Source organism: Scomber scombrus, chromosome 15 (assembly GCF_963691925.1).
Source record: "Scomber scombrus chromosome 15, fScoSco1.1, whole genome shotgun sequence".
NCBI lineage: Eukaryota > Metazoa > Chordata > Actinopteri > Scombriformes > Scombridae > Scomber > Scomber scombrus.
Window position 1 is genome coordinate 648923 of NC_084984.1, and position 18890 is coordinate 667812.

The following is an 18890-nucleotide window of genomic DNA, read 5'->3' on the forward strand; positions in this document are numbered from 1 at the left end:
TCTGTTAGTCTGTTAGACTGTTAGACTGTTAGTCTGTTAGTCTGTTAGACTGTTAGACTGTTAGTCTGTTAGTCTGTTAGACTGTTAGACTGTTAGACTGTTAGTCTGTTAGACTGTTAGACTGTTAGACTGTTAGTCTGTTAGACTGTTAGTCTGTTAGTCTGTTAGTCTGTTAGTCTGTTAGACTGTTAGACTGTTAGTCTGTTAGTCTGTTAGACTGTTAGACTGTTAGTCTGTTAGACTGTTAGTCTGTTAGACTGTTAGACTGTTAGTCTGTTAGACTGTTAGTCTGTTAGTCTGTTAGACTGTTAGTCTGTTAGACTGTTAGACTGTTAGACTGTTAGTCTGTTACTGTGCACTTTAGTTGCACTTTTGCACACAGAGTAATTTATTTGTACAACTTTTCAGTATTTTTAGTAACAATTTTTTTTCGTTTTGTTTTTCTCTATTGGATCAGAGATGTGTTTCATAAGTCCCCAGTGAGAATGTAGCTGCTGTAAATTACGCAAGCATCCATCTATCTATCTATCTATCTATCTATCTATCTATCTATCTATCTATCTATCTATCTATCTATCTATCTATCTATCTATCTATCTATCTATCTATCTATCTATCTATCTATCTATCTATCTATCTATCTATCTATCTGACTGATAGATAAAGGACATATGATTATTTACTTTATTCATACATGTATATTTGAGTTTAATGACAGTAATAAACTAAATTAATCCACATTCCTCTTAAGTTTCCTTTTTTAAGAAGCTGGCTCATCAATCTAAAACCTTTTTATAAACAGTGGAAACATACATGTGTAATAATCTCCTTTCTATTCCACACACTGTAGTTTGACTTGTTGGTTGAGGTAAATGCTTTTGTCCCTGCTGTGCCTCCATACAGGCGGAGGGGCGTGCTGACTGGTTCAGGATCAGATCCTCTACTTTCTTTGTGCTGCCGGACATTAACACAGCTGGACTCTCTCACACTTCTCAGGTATTTACTTTTACCACTTTTTAATAGAAATGCATCTTTGTTTTTGTTGTTAATGTTGCTGTTGTTGTGTTGTTCTAGAGTTTAGAGGTTTAGTTTAACAGCAGAAACAGACTTCTAACGGTGCAGCTGTGTGTGTGTGTGTGTGTGTGTGTGTGTGTGTGTGTGTGTGTGTGTGTGTGTGTGTGTGTGTGTGTGTGTGTGTGTGTGTGTGTGACAGCAGGAAAGGAAATGAACTACATGTTCAACTCTCTTAAACACTGATCCTTTACTTCAGTGCATAACAGGAGAAATGCTGCAGTTATATCTGCTATAAACATCCTGCATTCATATGTATTATAAGCAACATGTGCTTCTATTATCACGACTATAGTATCAGAAATGTAAATACTAAATATGCACATTGCCTTCCTTTAGGGTTAATTATTATATAAAATAACGTTATTATATTGTTAGCATGTCAACAGCATTTTAACATATTGTATTATGATACTGAGCTACTTATAACTACTTTATATCTGTATTATAGTTTAATTAATAATAAATAAAGTAAGTTTATGAGATAATTATAAGTGTTGTACATCAGTCTGAATGTGTAAACTACAACTCATGTATTACTGTATACTGATTATTTAACTGGATTCATGTCAGAACATAGTGAAAAGTGATCATAGTTTCCATAAAGTCTCAACCAAACATATAGATTTAGTTTCCAGAAGCACATCTATGACAAAGAGAAGCAGCACAACGTGGAAACTATGAATGTTTTTGGGTTTTTTTGCTTTGAAAAAAAAGAAGAAAAAAAGAACATTGAAATAGTTGAGGATTAATTTTCAGTCAGTCAATGAATTAATGAGTCATAGAGCAAAAATCACTCAGTTACTATACTTCAGTTAACGAAAGAAGGAAGGGAGGAAGGAAGGACGGAGGAAAGAAAGAGAGAAGGAGGGAGGGAGGGAGGAAAGAAGGAAGGGAGGAAGGAAAGAAGGAAGGAAAGGAAGGAAGGAAGGAAGGAAGGAAGGAAAGAAGGAAGGACGGAAGGAGGGAAGGAAATAAAGAGAGAAGGAGGGAGGGAGGGAGGAAAGAAGGAAGGGAGGAAGGAAAGAAGGAAGGAAAGGAAGGAAGGAAGGAAGGAAGGACGGAAGGAGGGAGGGAAAGAAGGAAGGAAAGAAAGAGAGAAGGAGGAAGGGAGGACAGAAGGAACAGTCAAGATAGACGGGGTCAATTTGACCCAGGAGGACGACACGAAGGTTAAAGCACAAGTTCTTTCAACGTCCTCGGTTCCTATACTTCAGTTAATGGACGTTAATTCAAGTATTATAAGTATGTGATTCTTTACCTGAGTATTTCTTCTTACTCCTCCACATTTATCTCACAGTTACTTTTCAGACTAAGATTTCCCTCAAAACAACTGAAAATACAAACATCATAGAGTAAATATCTCTGTTAGCTTTAATGCTAGTGTGATATTTTTAATGTGAGGTGTTTTATAACGTTTCAGAGCTACAGTATTAAATGTTACTGACTCATGAGCTGTTACACACTCACAGCTTCCCTCCATCATTACAGCAGCAGTCCTGTTTGGCTTGTGGCCAAGTAAGTGTCGGGTTGAGTCAGAGAGTTTCTGTTTGGCCTCCGACCGACTCTGTAACGTGACTGAGTGACTCAGTTATAACATTGGTCAGCTGGTCGAGGATTCGAGTTAACCGATTGGCTGTTGCTCTTTGACAATGAATCGACAGCTCCGATGTTAAATACAGTAAAGTCAGTTAAACTCCAGATTAGGGCAATATATTGATATTATATCGATATCGTGATATGAGACTAGACATCGTCTTAGAGTTCGGATATCGTAATATCGTAATACGGCAGAAGAGTCTTTTCCTGGTTTTAAAGCTGCATTACAGTAAAATGATGTAATTTTCTGAACTTATCAGCTGTTCTATTACTTGCTTTTACCCACGTTGTCATTATATCCACATTACTGATGATTATTTATCAAAAATCTCATTGTGTAAATATTTTGTGAAGGCTCCACTAACCCTACAGTATTGTTGTGATATCGATATTGAGGTATTTGGTAAAAAATATTGTGATATTTGATTTTAGGTATATTGCCCAGAGCTACTCCAGATGTGTACCAGCGTGTCCTCTACTGCTCAGTGTCAGTGTTTGGATTTTATATCTAAAACCAAGACGTCAATTTATTATTTCTCTAGTTTTCGCGTCGCAAGCGATGAACATGAGTCGTGCAGGTCGGTCATAGATAGATTGCTAACATGATGGTAAAGGAAATGCTCAGCGTTGTTGATGTTATATTTTTAGGGGTCTGTAAGCCTGTAAGATTTATTCTTTTAATTATTGTGTTTGTGTAAAGAAATGAAGGCTGATTATCATTTAAATTAATACAAGATTGGGCAGTTAAAGCTTGTTGTTTGTTATTTTTGATGAATTATCTATTTAGCTCTTATGAATGTTGGCATACAGCGAATATTCAGTTATTCTTCAGAATAAATAGACTCCTGCACATCTGTAGTCGGAGTAGTTATGAGCAGTTATTACTTTCTTCATTTGTCTCTGAGCAACGTTCTCAGGAATGAACAGAACTCCTCCTCTGACTCTGTGTGAAGCTGTGTTTATACGTCCAGGGTTTTATCAGTTCTGTGTGTGTGTGTGTGTGTGTGTGTGTGTGTGTGTGTGTGTGTGTGTGTGTGTGGTGGGGAGGTGCGCTTGATTTGACTATAACTGTCGTAACCAGGTGGAGATAAGCGTCATGAATCTGCACTGAAAACCCTGCCAAAACTTTCATTTAGGGTTTCCTCTGCAGAAGAAGGTTGATAGAGACGAGAAGAGAGCGAAGAGTTAAAATGAAAGTTTTGTCAGTATTTTGTGCGTAAGTTCAGGAGGCTTATCTCCACCTCGTTGCTATGGTTACAGTCAAATATTGCATGGCTCCATGTTTATCAGTAAATGTGAAGGTTTTCAGCTCCTGGTCGGTTAGCGGTTCCTGTCCAGCAAAGATACAAAAGAATAAAGATATAAATATAAATATAAAGATGCAACTATTAGAGACAAAATGTGAGAAAAATATATACAGTGTAAATATGAGATATATATAACAAGTGCACAATATATATGAGATTATATCCACATGGGTTATTTAGCCTTTATTAATCATATTTCTTCATGTGTAGCAGTTGTTAGTATTAGTTTTCAGTGCTTCTACACATGATGACACTGTGAGTTCAGTAGCTGTAATAATGTTCATGAGATTTCTCAACCAATGTCTCCGCCGGCTGCTCGCAGTGTTGCAGCCGTGAACCTGAAATGAAAAACTGTCCAACAGGGACAGAACATCCTGTTCTGACACGTGCACAGCTCGTGCGCTCTCTCAGAGTGATGATGAATGAACCGAAATGTGGCTCCGTTTTGATTTGATGTGAATCAGAGCTGAGCACTGACCTCAGTACCCAAACCATGATGATACCTGAAAGATATTACTGCTATATATAGATATTAGTACTGTTGATAAATCTATATGATGTCAAATTGTGTCTGTATGTTATTGCACTGCAGAGCTTGTACAGGCGACTTCTTAATGAACTATTTATTGGACTGGGGCAGGGGTGGTGAACCATGTGCCATGGAGAGCCATGTGTATGCAGTATACACTTCAACAGGTGATTTCACTGATTAACTACTCTGTGGCTGAAGCTGTGTTAATCAGTGAAATCACCTGTTGAAGTGTTTGGTTGGAAGGAAAACCTGCATACACATGGCTCTCCATGGCACATGGTTCATCACCCCTGCCCCAGTCCAATAAATAGTTCATTAAGAAGTCGCCTGTACAAGCTGGCCTGCAGACTTTGCACACAGCTGCCAACTCTTCTTCTTTCTTCTTTTCTATTTGGTTATTTATGTGTACAAGTGTGTTGTGGTGTGAGCTGTCAAATGAATTGCCCTTCAAGGGATTAATAAAGTTGTTAGTACAAATACTCAGCTCTACTGAGTTAGGGCTTATAGGTTAGGGCATCTATAAGCTTGTAGCTTCAGCCCTGTTGTTACAGGGATGTGTTACTGTTTTTTTTTGTGGTTCTATTTATTTTTTGCTGATCGAAATAAACTCAAAACTCAAAACTCAAAACTACTCATGACGGATCACCAAACTCAGTCAGACTCGTCCTCTGGAGAACATGAACTTTTACAGATATCCATCCAGCAGTAGTTGAGATATTTCAGTCCAGATTAAAGTGTCAGATTTCATCATTTATATTAAATCTCACACCGACTGCAGTGTTTCCAGACGATGTCGTGATCGGAGCCTCAGAGCAGCGATGGAGGACCTGTGGAGTTTGGCTGCAGGTGTTTTCCAGGTGTGGATGTTTGTGGTGTTGTTCCTCATCATGCTGCCGGCCATGTTCGGCCTGTCGCTGGGAGTCACTGGAGTCTACATCAGGATCCTGGTCCAGATCCTGGAGGTAACGCACGCACACACACACACACACACACACACACACACACACACACACGCACACACACACACACATACACACACACACACACACACACACACACACACACACACACACACACACACACACACACACACTCACACACACTCACACACACTCACACATATACACACACACACACATACATACACACACACACACACACACACACACACACACACACACACACACACACACACACACACACACACACACACACACACACACACACACAGACAGCCTGAACTCTTCACTGCTTTGCTTCACATCTGTGTGCAGTGATGCAACCAGCAGCATCGTGTCAAAGGTCAAAGTTCATGTGAGTCTAACTGTGTTTGTAGTGGGCCACCATCCGGATCCAGCGAGGCCGGCAGGAGCAGCCCAGTGTTCCCGTCCCGCTGCCCAACGGTGAGCATATAAAAAGCATATATGTTGAAAATGTGTTGGTTTCAGCTTCTTAAATGTGATGTCAGACATGATGATGAACTTTAACATCAGCGGCTGAAGTCACTCAGATCTCTCTTTTTTTAATATTAAATCTGTGTTACTGGTGTTTGTGGTCCTAGAGAGGATGTATATCAATGAAGCAATGGAAAGACAATGAAAGTAAAAAAAAGGAGATCTGCAGGATTCAGACTTGAAGACCATAGACTGTATATAAAATGGATGTAACATCCGTGACGTCACCCATTGGTTTGTGGACTGCTTCTCGGAGGCCAATAGTATCGGATCTGAGCAGCGCCATCTTGAACATTTCAGGTGCATGCTGGGAAAAATAAAAACAGGGATTCTACTTATATGGGCATCAGGAGGAGCATGAGGCACCCTCCTGAACCTGTGAACCAATCAACCTGTCAATCACCACGTAGCCACGCCCTAATGCATACCCTGCTTTATCGTCACATATAAAATCAGGGAGGCCAAAATGTCCCAAATGAACATCATACTGCATTGAAGAAGGCTTTAAACTAGCGATTGAGACCATAAACACATTTTGAAAACGTTTACTGAGGTTAGAAATCAAGTGAGAAGTTGGTGAATTCTCCATTGACTTGTATAGAGACGGAAGTCCTTTTGACACCAAAACGGTCGCCCCCTGGTGGCCTTTTGATAGAATGCAGTTTTAAGTTACTTCCGCGTTGGCATCATTTCAGAGGACCGGAGCTCCCCGCCTGGTTCAATCACATGAGGATAAAAAGAGTGTACAGCTTATTTATGATATGAGTCCATGGTGGCAGATTATGAGATAACAATCCTTTTATTTTAATTATGATTACAAGGATAAACCAACCACAAAAACTATTTTACATTTTAAATTTGTTTCTATTTAAGTCAAACAGGAAGGAACTCGCTGTATCATCTTTTAATAGTCAGTATGAACAGGAGGAATAATTACAGTACTAAATACACTTTTAATGTGCTTCCAGTGTTCAGTGATGGAGGACTGTATTCAGTCATTTAAAGTAGCTGATCAGCTTCTATTGAGCTTCAGCAGTATGAGTTCATATCAAGTGATATCTGACACATTTACTGAGTGAAGACTACATGGAGGAGGAGTACTTTATGTAGTAGTAGTAGTAGTACTGTTTGTAGTATCAGTCTTTTTAGCATCAGATTCCCTCTTAGTGTTTCCCTGTTGAGCTGTGGTGGAAGTATAGTAACAAAAAGACTTTGCTACTAAAAACACTGTAATGTTGAAACATAGAAGATGAAGATTTGACTCATTCAGACGACTGAAACTTCATATTAGCTTCAGATCACACTGGTACAACTGTTCCTGATACTGAATCTGATGCCTGGACTCTTTATTTACCAAATGTAACATTACTGATAGAGCTGCAGCACTTTCTTGCTGACAGAGATATTATCTTTTTTATTCTTTCAGTTTCAGTTCAAACCATTAACTATGATACGTGCACGTATCTCGTGCACGTTTTCTTCTCATGAATTAAACGTAAACCTGCTGACTGACATCAGGCGGTCATGTGTGGCTCTCAGCACATTGTGTCCTGCTGTATGAGGGATTTGTTTCAGCTGCAGATCATGTGACTCTGTGTGTGTGAGTGTGTGACTCTGTGTGTGTGAGTGTGTGAGTGTGTGAGTGTGTGTGTGTGAGTGTGTGTGTGTATGTGTGTATGTCTCCCCATTGGTCAGCTTCAGCCTATGATGTCGGGGTGTTGCGTCTCAGGCTGCTGATTGCGTAACACGTTCAGTTTACTGCGAAATACTGAAACTCTGTGTGTTACTGTGTGTGTGTGTGTGTATGTGTGTGTGTGTGTGTGTGTGTGTGTGTATATGTGTGTGTGTGTGTGTGTGTGTGTGTGTGTGTGTGTGTGTATGTGTGTGTGTGTGTGTGTGTGTCTATGTGTGTGTATGTGTGTGTGTATATGTGTATGTGTGTGTGTTTGTGTGTGTGTGTGTGTGTGTGTGTGTGTGTGTGTGTGTGTGTGACTCAGCAGTGTGTCAACTGCAAAAACTGTGTTCAAATTCACAAAACTTTATTGAAAATGTCTAAATCCATCAGTCTGCACAAACATATCAATCAATCAATCAATCAGGTTAGTTTAGTTAGAGACGACATAAAGAAAAGGAATAAAAACAAAGAAGAAATTAAAAGCAAGAGGTAAATAAGAATTTTTTTAAAAATTAAAAAATGTTTTAAGATAAAATAAGTAAAACATAAATAATTAAATAAATAAGGAAAATAAGACAAAATGTTAAAAAAACAAAAAGGTTAAAAGACAAAAGAAACAGACAAATAAAATCAATAAGAGGATAAAACTTATAGAATGATAATACATTAGAGTAAAATAAAAGTATAACATTTAAAAATATTTAAAAAATACAAAACATCAAAAGCAAATAAAAATAAAATAGAATAAAAACACAAAAAAAGTGAAGTGAAATTTTATCCTTCATAATACAATGAAATGAATATTAATATAATAATAAATAAAACTTAATAATGTAATTCATTTAGACGCTCCACTGGTTTATTGTTTTCTATTTAAAGGCTGTTGTTGATTTTTAAGGATCAAATTCAAGTTTTTTGCAAACTGGAGGAAGCTGCAGCTGATTGGCTAATCCTGAAAATGGTTTGAGTTAACATTAAAATCCTGTTTATCTTTAAAAGACTCAACATGAAGATAAATAATGTTCAGTTAGAGTCTATAAGATGTTAACATGTTCACTAACCAACAGAAAAAACCTGACTCAGAATTATGTTTATGAATTAATCTGAGGATTATTTTCTCAGTTAAAGAACGACTGTAGGAACATATCGGAAGTTTCTGGCTCAACTTCACCGACTTCCAAGATGCAAAGAGACGAGAAACAAGTCCAAAAAACATCCAAAAATCAAAGCTGCACCAACATAAACCAACATAAACCATCATAAACCATCATAGACCAACATAAACCAACATAAACCAACATAGACCAACATAAACCATCATAAACCAACATAAACCAACATAAACCAACATAGACCAACATAAACCATCATAAACCATCATAGACCAACATAAACCAACATAAACCAACATAAACCATCATAAACCAACATAGACCATCATAAACCATCATAAACCAACATAAACCAACATAGACCAACATAGACCATCATAAACCAACATAAACCAACATAGACCATCATAAACCATCATAAACCAACATAAACCATCATAAACCAACATAGACCATCATAGACCATCATAAACCAACATAAACCATCATAAACCAACATAAACCATCATAAACCATCATAAACCAACATAAACCAACATAGACCAACATAGACCATCATAAACCAACATAAACCAACATAGACCATCATAAACCATCATAAACCAACATAAACCATCATAAACCAACATAGACCATCATAGACCATCATAAACCAACATAAACCAACATAGACCATCATAAACCATCATAAACCAACATAAACCAACATAGACCAACATAGACCATCATAAACCAACATAGACCATCATAAACCATCATAAACCAACATAAACCATCATAAACCAACATAAACCATCATAAACCATCATAAACCAACATAGACCATCATAGACCATCATAAACCAACATAGACCATCATAAACCAACATAAACCAACATAAACCAACATAGACCATCATAAACCAACATAGACCAACATAAACCATCATGAACCAACATGTTTCAGCTTCATCATCCCTGCAGGGTCATTAAACGCATTACAAATGGCGCTTTTCCACTATACAGTTCTAGCTCTACTCGGCTCGACTCGGCTCGGTTTGGTACCAGGAACCTTTTCCAGTACTATAGTTCCTCCTCAACGTGAGCGGGGTCGTTATAGCAACGCTGCGTTAAACTGCCGTGACTTCGTTTTATACGCGACACAAACACAACAACAATGGAGGACATGGAGGCGATGGTGTACTTGCTGCTGTATGAGGCTTTCTGTCTCACACAAAGCAAGAGAAGAGAAACTAATCTCTGTAACGCTGTTGTTGGTATTTATAAATGCCGGGTTTGATTCTTGTGTGGGACGGCTCATGACTCTTCCAGTGACTCTCTGACCAATCAGTGGCCGGCAATCTGATGACGTAACATTAGTTTTCATTGTAGTGTTTAGAAGAAACAACCTGATATAAGTTATATTATATAATAATAATAATATCTGCAAACTACAACAGCAGCTGTAAACTGAACTAAACTGATTCATGTCTCAGGTTTGAATATTAAAACTTTATAAAGACTCAGAATAAATAGACGAGTGTTTGACAGGAAGCAGGAAGTGAAAGGGTTAAACATTTCTTAGGGGTCAACGACCTCATGATTCCTGCTGAGTTAATGAGTCACATGATGTTTCACAATCTGTAAAGTACTGAGTGTGTTCTGTCCTCAGCTGATCAGTGAATACACAATATCTACGTTTATTTATTTAGTGTTTATTTAAGATCAGATAATATAATATAAGATATTCCTTTATTAGTCCCACAATGGGGACGTTTGCATTGTCACAGCAGTAATAGAATATAAGAGCAGCAATAAGATAAAGAATAAAGAACAATAAATAATAAGCACAAAAAAACTATAAGAACAATAATAGTAAGAAATATGTAGTAAAATAATCGTGACCTTATTTACAAGATTTACAAGAGTAATATCGGTATTGAGCAATAATATATCAGATATTCTTATTGCACATATTAAAGTGAAATAAATATATATGTATATTATATGAATATTGCACACAATTGAAATGATTAGTATTGTCTGTATACATGAAATACTAATATCGCAGAAAGATTAAATGTTGTAGAAAGTTTCGTCTTTAAATTGTTCTTTGTTTTCTTCCTTTTCTCTTTTTTAATTTTGTCTTATTATCAGCTTGTCAATCAAGTCACTGTAAAGCACTTTGAACCTCACTAGTCTGTATGACAGTAAACTACACTGAATATTTAATCATTATAAATAACTATAATAATAAAACACATACAATAAAAAAACATGTATTTGTATATTAAGCTTGAATTAAGAAAGAGGATCAAATCACATATAACTTAATAATTAAGCTGATATCAGCTGACTGATATATCGGTCTGGCTCTAATGTGAAGATATTTATAAATGCTAAACTAAAGATTATAATAGGGCTGGGCAAAACGATTCATCTAACAATGAATTTTTCGATTATCGATTATTTTCCCATTATTTGATTACTATAGCAATTTACACATTATGAATATAAAAAAACATTTGATTTTAGAGTTTTGCTCCCTAAATCTCTCCAGATGAGACAAACTGATGTTGAGCTGCCTGTGGAAGCATTTCCTTCATTTTACCTGCTCAGCTACAGTCATTGTGTTTTGGGCTCTGAGCACTTCCTAAACGTGGGTGACCTACACTTAACCACGTACCTGAACGCCTCCTTGTGTAGACGCTCGCTGTTGATCTCTAAACATGCTGCTAACGCTACGCTTTCTGTATAGACACAGAGTCAGAGTCCATTCTTGATTATAAGCTCTGTTTTCGCTGTCTACTTTTCTCTCTTTAGAGTATTTTTCTCTTACTCGCACCGCTGCTTCTACACGCTGCCGCCATTTTTTGTTTTAGTCTAACGCGTTGCCCCAGCCCTAGATTAAAACATGATAATGAATCATAAATATCTCTGAGTGTTTGTAGAAGTGTCTCTGACCTTCGTCCTCGTCCTCAGGGATCATCGAGCGGGCCGGCGGGTCGATGATGGAGCAGATGGGGCATCATCATCATCATCATCAGGTGGGATCAGAGTTCTGTCTGAGCGACGCGTTGTACTTTTATAAGAAAGGAGTGGAGAGCATCGTAGACGATCAGGTGACGCAGCGCTTCTCCTCCGAGGAGCTGGCCTCCTGGAACCTGCTGACCCGAACCAACCAGAACTTCCGCTACATCAGCCTCCGCCTCACCATCATCTGGGTGCTGGGCGTCCTGGTTCGCTACTGCGTCCTGTTCCCGCTCAGGTCAGTGCCGCTTCCTGTTCCCGCTTAGGTCAGTGCCACTTCCTGTTCCCGCTTAGGTCAGTGCCACTTCCTGTTCCCGCTCAGGTCAGTGCAACTTCCTGTTCCCGCTCAGGTCAGTGCCACTTCCTGTTCCCGCTCAGGTCAGTGCCACTTCCTGTTCCCGCTCAGGTCTTCAGAGGAAACAGAGCTGTGATTATCTGACTGTAGCTCATCCTACAACATTAAAGTCTGTGTGTGTAATGCAGGGATCAGACTACACAATGTTTTGTCTTTCACGATGGTCACCATGTCAGATTAATCACAGTGGCATAAATCCTTGACGCTAAAGGTATGACCCCGACCAATCATCGTTCACGACCCTGTGGAGTTCATAGGTCATCGTTTACTTGACAAGAAACTGTCAATCATGGCTACCGAAGCGCTGTGTGATGCTAGCGGTCTTGTAACTCAGACACGAAAAAGAAAAGGAAGAAAAAACGATTGTGGACCCGTTCCAGCTCAATGAACTGTCCGTCTTTCTCATGATCCCACCTAACTGTCGCCGCTTCTCTCTTTCTCTTCGCCATGTTTACGTGTCAGAGGACTCTGTCGTTCTATTGGTCAACGTCAAAGTTCACGTCGTAGGAGACGTCAAACTAGGCAGGAACCATGCTAGACTTCTGGTCTGGGTTTCGTGGAGCGTCCTAGACACAAAATCACTGGTCTTAAGTTCTGTTACACTACACGTCCGTTCGTCGTTCCAGACGTTCGTAATCGGGTCCGACGCTGGAAATTTGTCAGCCACAACAAAATCGTGTGAAAATGGGCCTGAATTCATGTGTCCCAGAATAAGGAGAACCTTTAAGTTCTAAAAGTTACATGAAGCTAAAACTGGACCGATGTGTTCTGTCCTTTTGGTTCTGGTTAATAGCAGATCTGTTAGAAGTTGTAATAAACTGTAATAATAAGATAGATAGATAGATAGATAGATAGATAGATAGATAGATAGATAGATAGATAGATAGATAGATAGATAGATAGATAGATAGATAGATAGATAGATAGATAGATAGATTTTATTGAACAAACATCAATACCACAAACGTTTACCCACCATACATGTATCCATTCACCACAGTTACAATCTCTTCTTTCTTTTGTTTAGTTCTGTTATAGCATATGGGATGAAGCTTAATAATAATAATTCTGGTCCTCTCTCTCTCTGCAGAGTCACTCTGGCCATCATCGGTCTCTCGTGGCTCGTCATCGGGACGAGTCTGGTGGGATTTCTGCCTGAGAGCAGGTACAAAACACTGTTTATTACTCTAATGATTATTTTTATTATTCGATTTGTTGTTTGGTCTTTAAGATGTCCGAACTGATTTCCTAAACTCAAAGATACAACCTGAAATGTTTTTTTTTCTCTTAACCAACAGACTGATTAAGTAGTAGATTCATTTTTCTGTCGATTGGCTCCTTCACATCTCTAAATCTGACCTAATTTATTTTCTATTCTGTTGTTTGTAACACACTTTACATTTGAAACAAATCTCAAAGTGCTACAAGGTAAAAGCATCAATATGAAAGACATAAACAAACTAAAGCAGCAAACAGCACATTAATTAAAAGTCAGAGGTTCTGCTGATGACTCAAGAACAGGTGAAAAAAATGGTTTCTTACTTGTGAAACAGCTGAAGGTTGAAGGTAAAAAAAAGTTGCTAGTATTTTATAACTTCTATGAAATAGATGAAAAAAAGTGAAAAAGTGAAAAAACTGTTTGTATATGTGGATTTTTCTTCTTTTTGTGTCCATGTGGTTTCGTCAAATTTAAAGAAGTTAAAATGTGAAAATGTCGTTTCAAATTATATAAAAACAACAAAAATACCAAATGTTCATTTTAACAAACCTGATGCTGCTTTTAAAACTAGTTTTTAACATATTATTGAACTGATCATCTTACCAACACTTCCTCATGCTGCTGTCGTGTCTTTCTTTTGGCTAGAAATGAACTTTAATTTTTAGAACTTGATCTCTAGAAAAAGAAGTCTGACTTTCAGGGCTTCTGTATTTTTCTGATGATGCAGATGAAACTTTTTGTACTTCTGTGTTTCAGTGTGAAGAACTGGCTGAGTGAGCTGGTTCATCTGACCTGCTACAGGATCTGTGCCCGAGGACTGTCGGCCACCGTCCTCTACCACAACAAGTCAGTCACATCAGCTGTAGCCTCAGTCACATGATCAGAAGCCTCTGACGAAGCAACGTCACAGCTGTCTTCCTCTTTCTTCCCTCAGAGAGAACCGACCACAGAAAGGAGGAATATGTGTCGCCAATCACACAACGCCGATCGATGTGGTGATTCTGGCCAACGACGGCTGCTACGCCATGGTGAGTCTCATGAGGGTCAGCTGATCACATGTCTGCAGCGGTGGAAATAAACTACGTACAGAAAGCATTTCAGATGTCTATGAGTTGTTAACAGCTCCACCAAATGCAAAAATCAAAGATTAGAGAAAAAGTCCAAAAACTGAAAACACATTTGTGTATCAGAAGTTTTTTCTTCTTTCCTCTCCCATTAATCATCTCACCACCCCTCACATTTATCTGCTGACCCTTTGGAGGGGCCCCACCCCTAGGTTGGGAACCACTGGACTAAACTAGCTAACTGTATATAAAGTAGTGTAAACTAGCTCCACCTCCAGCAGCTACAACAGTAACATGCTGCTCTAACACTGATGCTTCACTATTAATAATCTAATGATGTCATAATAATAATATATCAGTCAGAGGACCAAACCACTACTTTACTGTAATACTGCATACTACATCACTATAATACTGCAGTACTTTTACTGTAATACTGCATACTACATCACTATAATACTGCAGTACTTTTACTTGTAATGGAGTATTTGTACATTGCTGTATTAGTACTTTTACTGCAGTAAAGTATCAGAGTACTTCTTCCCTCACGCTGTGATGTCACTACGTGATGTCACTCTGTGCTCCTCAGGTGGGTCAGATCCACGGAGGTCTGATGGGGGTCATGCAGAGGTCCATGGTGAGGTCGTGTCCTCATGTTTGGTTTGAGAGGTCAGAGATGAGAGATCGGCACGCAGTGACCAACAGGTGAGACAGGAAGAGAAACACTAACGAGCTCGTTAACGAGAAGACGCAGAACGAACGCTAATATCTAACAGACGGTTCATGAATTAATATAAAATTTTATTTTCTCTGCAGGCTGAGAGCTCACGTTGCTGCAAGGACCAAACTACCCATCCTCATATTCCCTGAAGGTTAGTGGTGATGATGATGGTGATGGTGATGATGATGATGATGATGATGATGATGATGATGATGATGATGAAGGTTTCTGTCTCTCTAACAGGAACCTGCATCAACAACACTTCAGTCATGATGTTTAAGAAGGGAAGCTTTGAAATCGGAGGGACGATTTATCCGGTCGCTATAAAGGTAGAAAAACATCTACGAGGTTTAAACCACTGAGACATTTTCGCCATGTGTGCAAGTTATTCATACGTTTATTTTCACATTTTAACCCTTTAAATTTAAACTAAACCACATGGACACTAATTAAACTTGCTGGCTCATAATATTCTGTCTCTATAAAATAATCGGCCGATATGTTGCTATGGGGATTATTTTACTCTCTATCATCGCTGTCTGTATCAGGTGATATAAACGTTGTGTTTCTCTCTCAGTACGATCCGCGCTTCGGTGACGCTTTCTGGAACAGCGCCAAGTACAACATGGTGAGCTACCTGCTGAGGATGATGACGAGCTGGGCCATCGTCGTCAACGTGTGGTACCTTCCTCCCATGAGCCTGCAGGTACAGCTGCAGATCAGTCAAAGCCATAGACTGTATATAAGAAATGGACGTAACATCCGTGACGTCACCCATTGGTTTGTGGACTGCTGCTCGGAGACCAATAGTTTCGGATCTGAGCAGCGCCATCTTGAACATTTCAGGTGCATGCTGGGAAAAATAAAAACAGGGATTCTACTTATATGGGCATCAGGAGGAGCATGAGGCGCCCTCCTGAACCTGTGAACCAATCAACCTGTCAATCACCACGTAGCCACGCCCTAATGCATACCCTGCTTTATCGTCACATATAAAATCAGGGAGGCCAAAATGTCCCAAATGAACATCATACTGCATTGAAGAAGGCTTTAAACTAGCGATTGAGACCATAAACACATTTTGAAAACGTTTACTGAGGTTAGAAATCAAGTGAGAAGTTGGTGAATTCTCCATTGACTTGTATAGAGACGGAAGTCCTTTTGACACCAAAACGGCCGCCCCCTGGTGGCCTTTTGATAGAATGCAGTTTTAAGTTACTTCCTGGTTGGCCTCATTTCAGAGGACCAGAACACCCCGCCTGGTTCAAAGCTCAAACTTCACAGAGATGTTGTGCTGAGACAGATTATAAATAACACTTAACATGTTTTTTATTTTTTATTTTAAATTGTGTGTCAAACATCTGCTCCATCCCACATGTGATCACAACACATAAAACATCTCAACACATGTACAGAAGCACGTAGGACAATTAAATCACAATTAAATAAACTGATCACAGCAGCAATAAAAGGCTTTTTTAATCTCAGTCTGACTAAAAAACAAACTCATTTATGTTTCATAATGTGCATTTCTGACAGTTATCTTCACATTGATGCACAACTCAACTTCTTTTAAAATGTTGTATTTAATTTGATTTTACATCATTCTCATTATTATTAATACACTGAACAAAAATATAAATGCAACACTTTTGTTTTTGCTCCCATTTTTCATGAGCTGAACTCAAAGATCTAAAACATTGTCTATATACACAAAAGACCTATTTCTCTAAATCTGTGTTAGTGAGCACTTCTCCTCTGCCCAGATAATCCATCCCACCTCACAGGTGTCGCATATCAACATGCTGATTAGACGGCATGAATACTGCACAGGTGTGCCTTAGGCTGGCAGCAATAAAAGGCCACTCTGAAATGTGCAGTTTGGCTTGTGGTGGGTCACACCAGATACTGACTGGTTTTCTGATGGCAGCAAAAACAAAAGTGTTGCATTTATATTTTTGTTCAGTGTATGTGAACAGACTAGAACCAGATCAGTGTCTGTTTTTATTATATTAAACAAAGCACAATAAAAAACGACAGTAGAGAACACATATAAATCTGGTTTTGAGTCTTAACATGAAAACCAGTTAGAAACCAGTGTGAAACCAGTGTGAAACCAGTAGTTTGTGTTGCAGGACGGTGAAGATGCGGCTCAGTTCGCCAACAGAGTGAAATCTGCCATCGCTGATCAGGGAGGACTGCTGGATCTGGCCTGGTGAATACAGCTTGTTGTTGGTTGTATGGAGTAAATCTTCACTGTAATATCGATATGATTTATATATATATCTATTTAACCCTGTGTGTCAGGGACGGAGGGCTGAAGCGAGGGAAGGTGAAGGACTCGTTTAAAGAGGAGCAGCAGAAGATGTACAGCAGCATCATCGTCGGGCAGAACGGCGTCGCTCCGAACCTGAGCGGCAGCAGCGACGACGAATAAAAAACGAACAATAACTCACATCTGAACAATCACATGAGAACTGGAAGGACTCAACTGTGTCCACAGAGCTGTAATCTGCTGTTTGTCTCAAGTTAAAAGTCTTAAATCAAGTTTTTATACAATCTGACATTTAGTCTTTTTTTTGTTTCCTGTAGTTGGGTGTAATGGCGTGCTTTGTCCAGCAGGGGGCAGCGTCTGACCACACATCACCTCAGTGTTACTCTACTGTCCTCCAGCTCACATTCTTTACTGTCTTATTATCAGCAGCAAATGTTTCCATGTTTATAAACCAAATGTATTTTTGTGTTGAACTTTATCGGCTCTGTGTGTCTTTATTTCAAATTATAATTATATTAATAATCTGCACTCACTCATTCACATCACTTTATAATCAGACTCTTATAAAAGGTTTATAGATGATTGTAAGTGAGTTATTAATTAGACTTTATAAAGTATTAATTAACAGTCTTAAATGAGTTATAATCTAATTCCTATTCAATGCAGGGTCACTATTATACTGTATTTATGTATTTATATCATCTGGGTTAAACATCAGATCAGTAAATGATGAAATGTTTTACACTTTAGGGAGTTATAAATGTTAATAATTCATCAGTAAATGGTGATATGTTTCAGACACTATAAGGCTCCTTTTAGTTTATAACTCATAAATAAATAAATGTTAATGAACATGAAGAGAATTCACTGAAACAATATAAACTAAAGATGCTTCCTGATGGAGACAAAGCTGAGAATACAGAGAAATATGGGATCACTATTTGGCAATCAGCTGCTCACTGTATAAATATGGGATCACTATTTGGCAATCAGCTGCTCACTGTATAAATATGGGATCACTATTTGGCAATCAGCTGCTCACTGTTTAAATATGGGATCACTATTTGGCAATCAGCTGATTCTAACAGCTTATTAATGATTTATAAATGATTAACCAGCCAATTATAAACTATTTATTAAACCTTTATAAGAAGAGACTGAACCAAACATTTAAATCACAAACTATCAGCTGCTAAACTTAATGTACAAATATTAAGATTATTTAAAATATTTCTCATAATCAGAATCAACAATAAAGTGATCAATACAATACATTAAGATCATAAAAGAGAAAAAAACTAAATATAACAATAATAATTCAAAATAATCAATAAAGAAATAGAAATGAGAAAAAGAGAAAACCTGAAAAAACATTTGAATAAATTTAAAAATGTGCTTTTATTTTAAATAATGAGGCGAAAATGAAAATAAATGAATAAAATAGAAACATAATAATTAATTCACTGACTCTGTTTCATTTATTAGTTTTTAATCTTT

General features: G+C 38.1%; 1 protein-coding gene across 2 annotated transcripts; it reads left to right on the forward strand.

The window, feature by feature from the left end:
• The first annotated feature begins 914 nt into the window (after positions 1-914).
• On the forward strand, positions 915-17871 carry gpat3 (glycerol-3-phosphate acyltransferase 3). Of its 2 annotated transcripts, none has more exons than XM_062434338.1 (13): positions 915-996; positions 5297-5471; positions 5846-5912; positions 11712-11997; positions 13205-13279; positions 14090-14179; positions 14268-14361; positions 14987-15102; positions 15214-15269; positions 15362-15447; positions 15696-15824; positions 17254-17333; positions 17426-17871. In XM_062434338.1, the coding sequence occupies exons 2-13, from the start codon at positions 5328-5330 to the stop codon at positions 17553-17555; spliced, it is 1353 nt and encodes a 450-aa protein (XP_062290322.1). In that variant the 5' UTR covers positions 915-996; positions 5297-5327; the 3' UTR covers positions 17556-17871. The 2 variants fall into 2 exon arrangements, with proteins under 2 accessions (XP_062290322.1, XP_062290321.1); XM_062434337.1 differs by having other exon boundaries at positions 926-996; positions 5288-5471.
• Positions 17872-18890: the final 1019 nt, after the last annotated feature.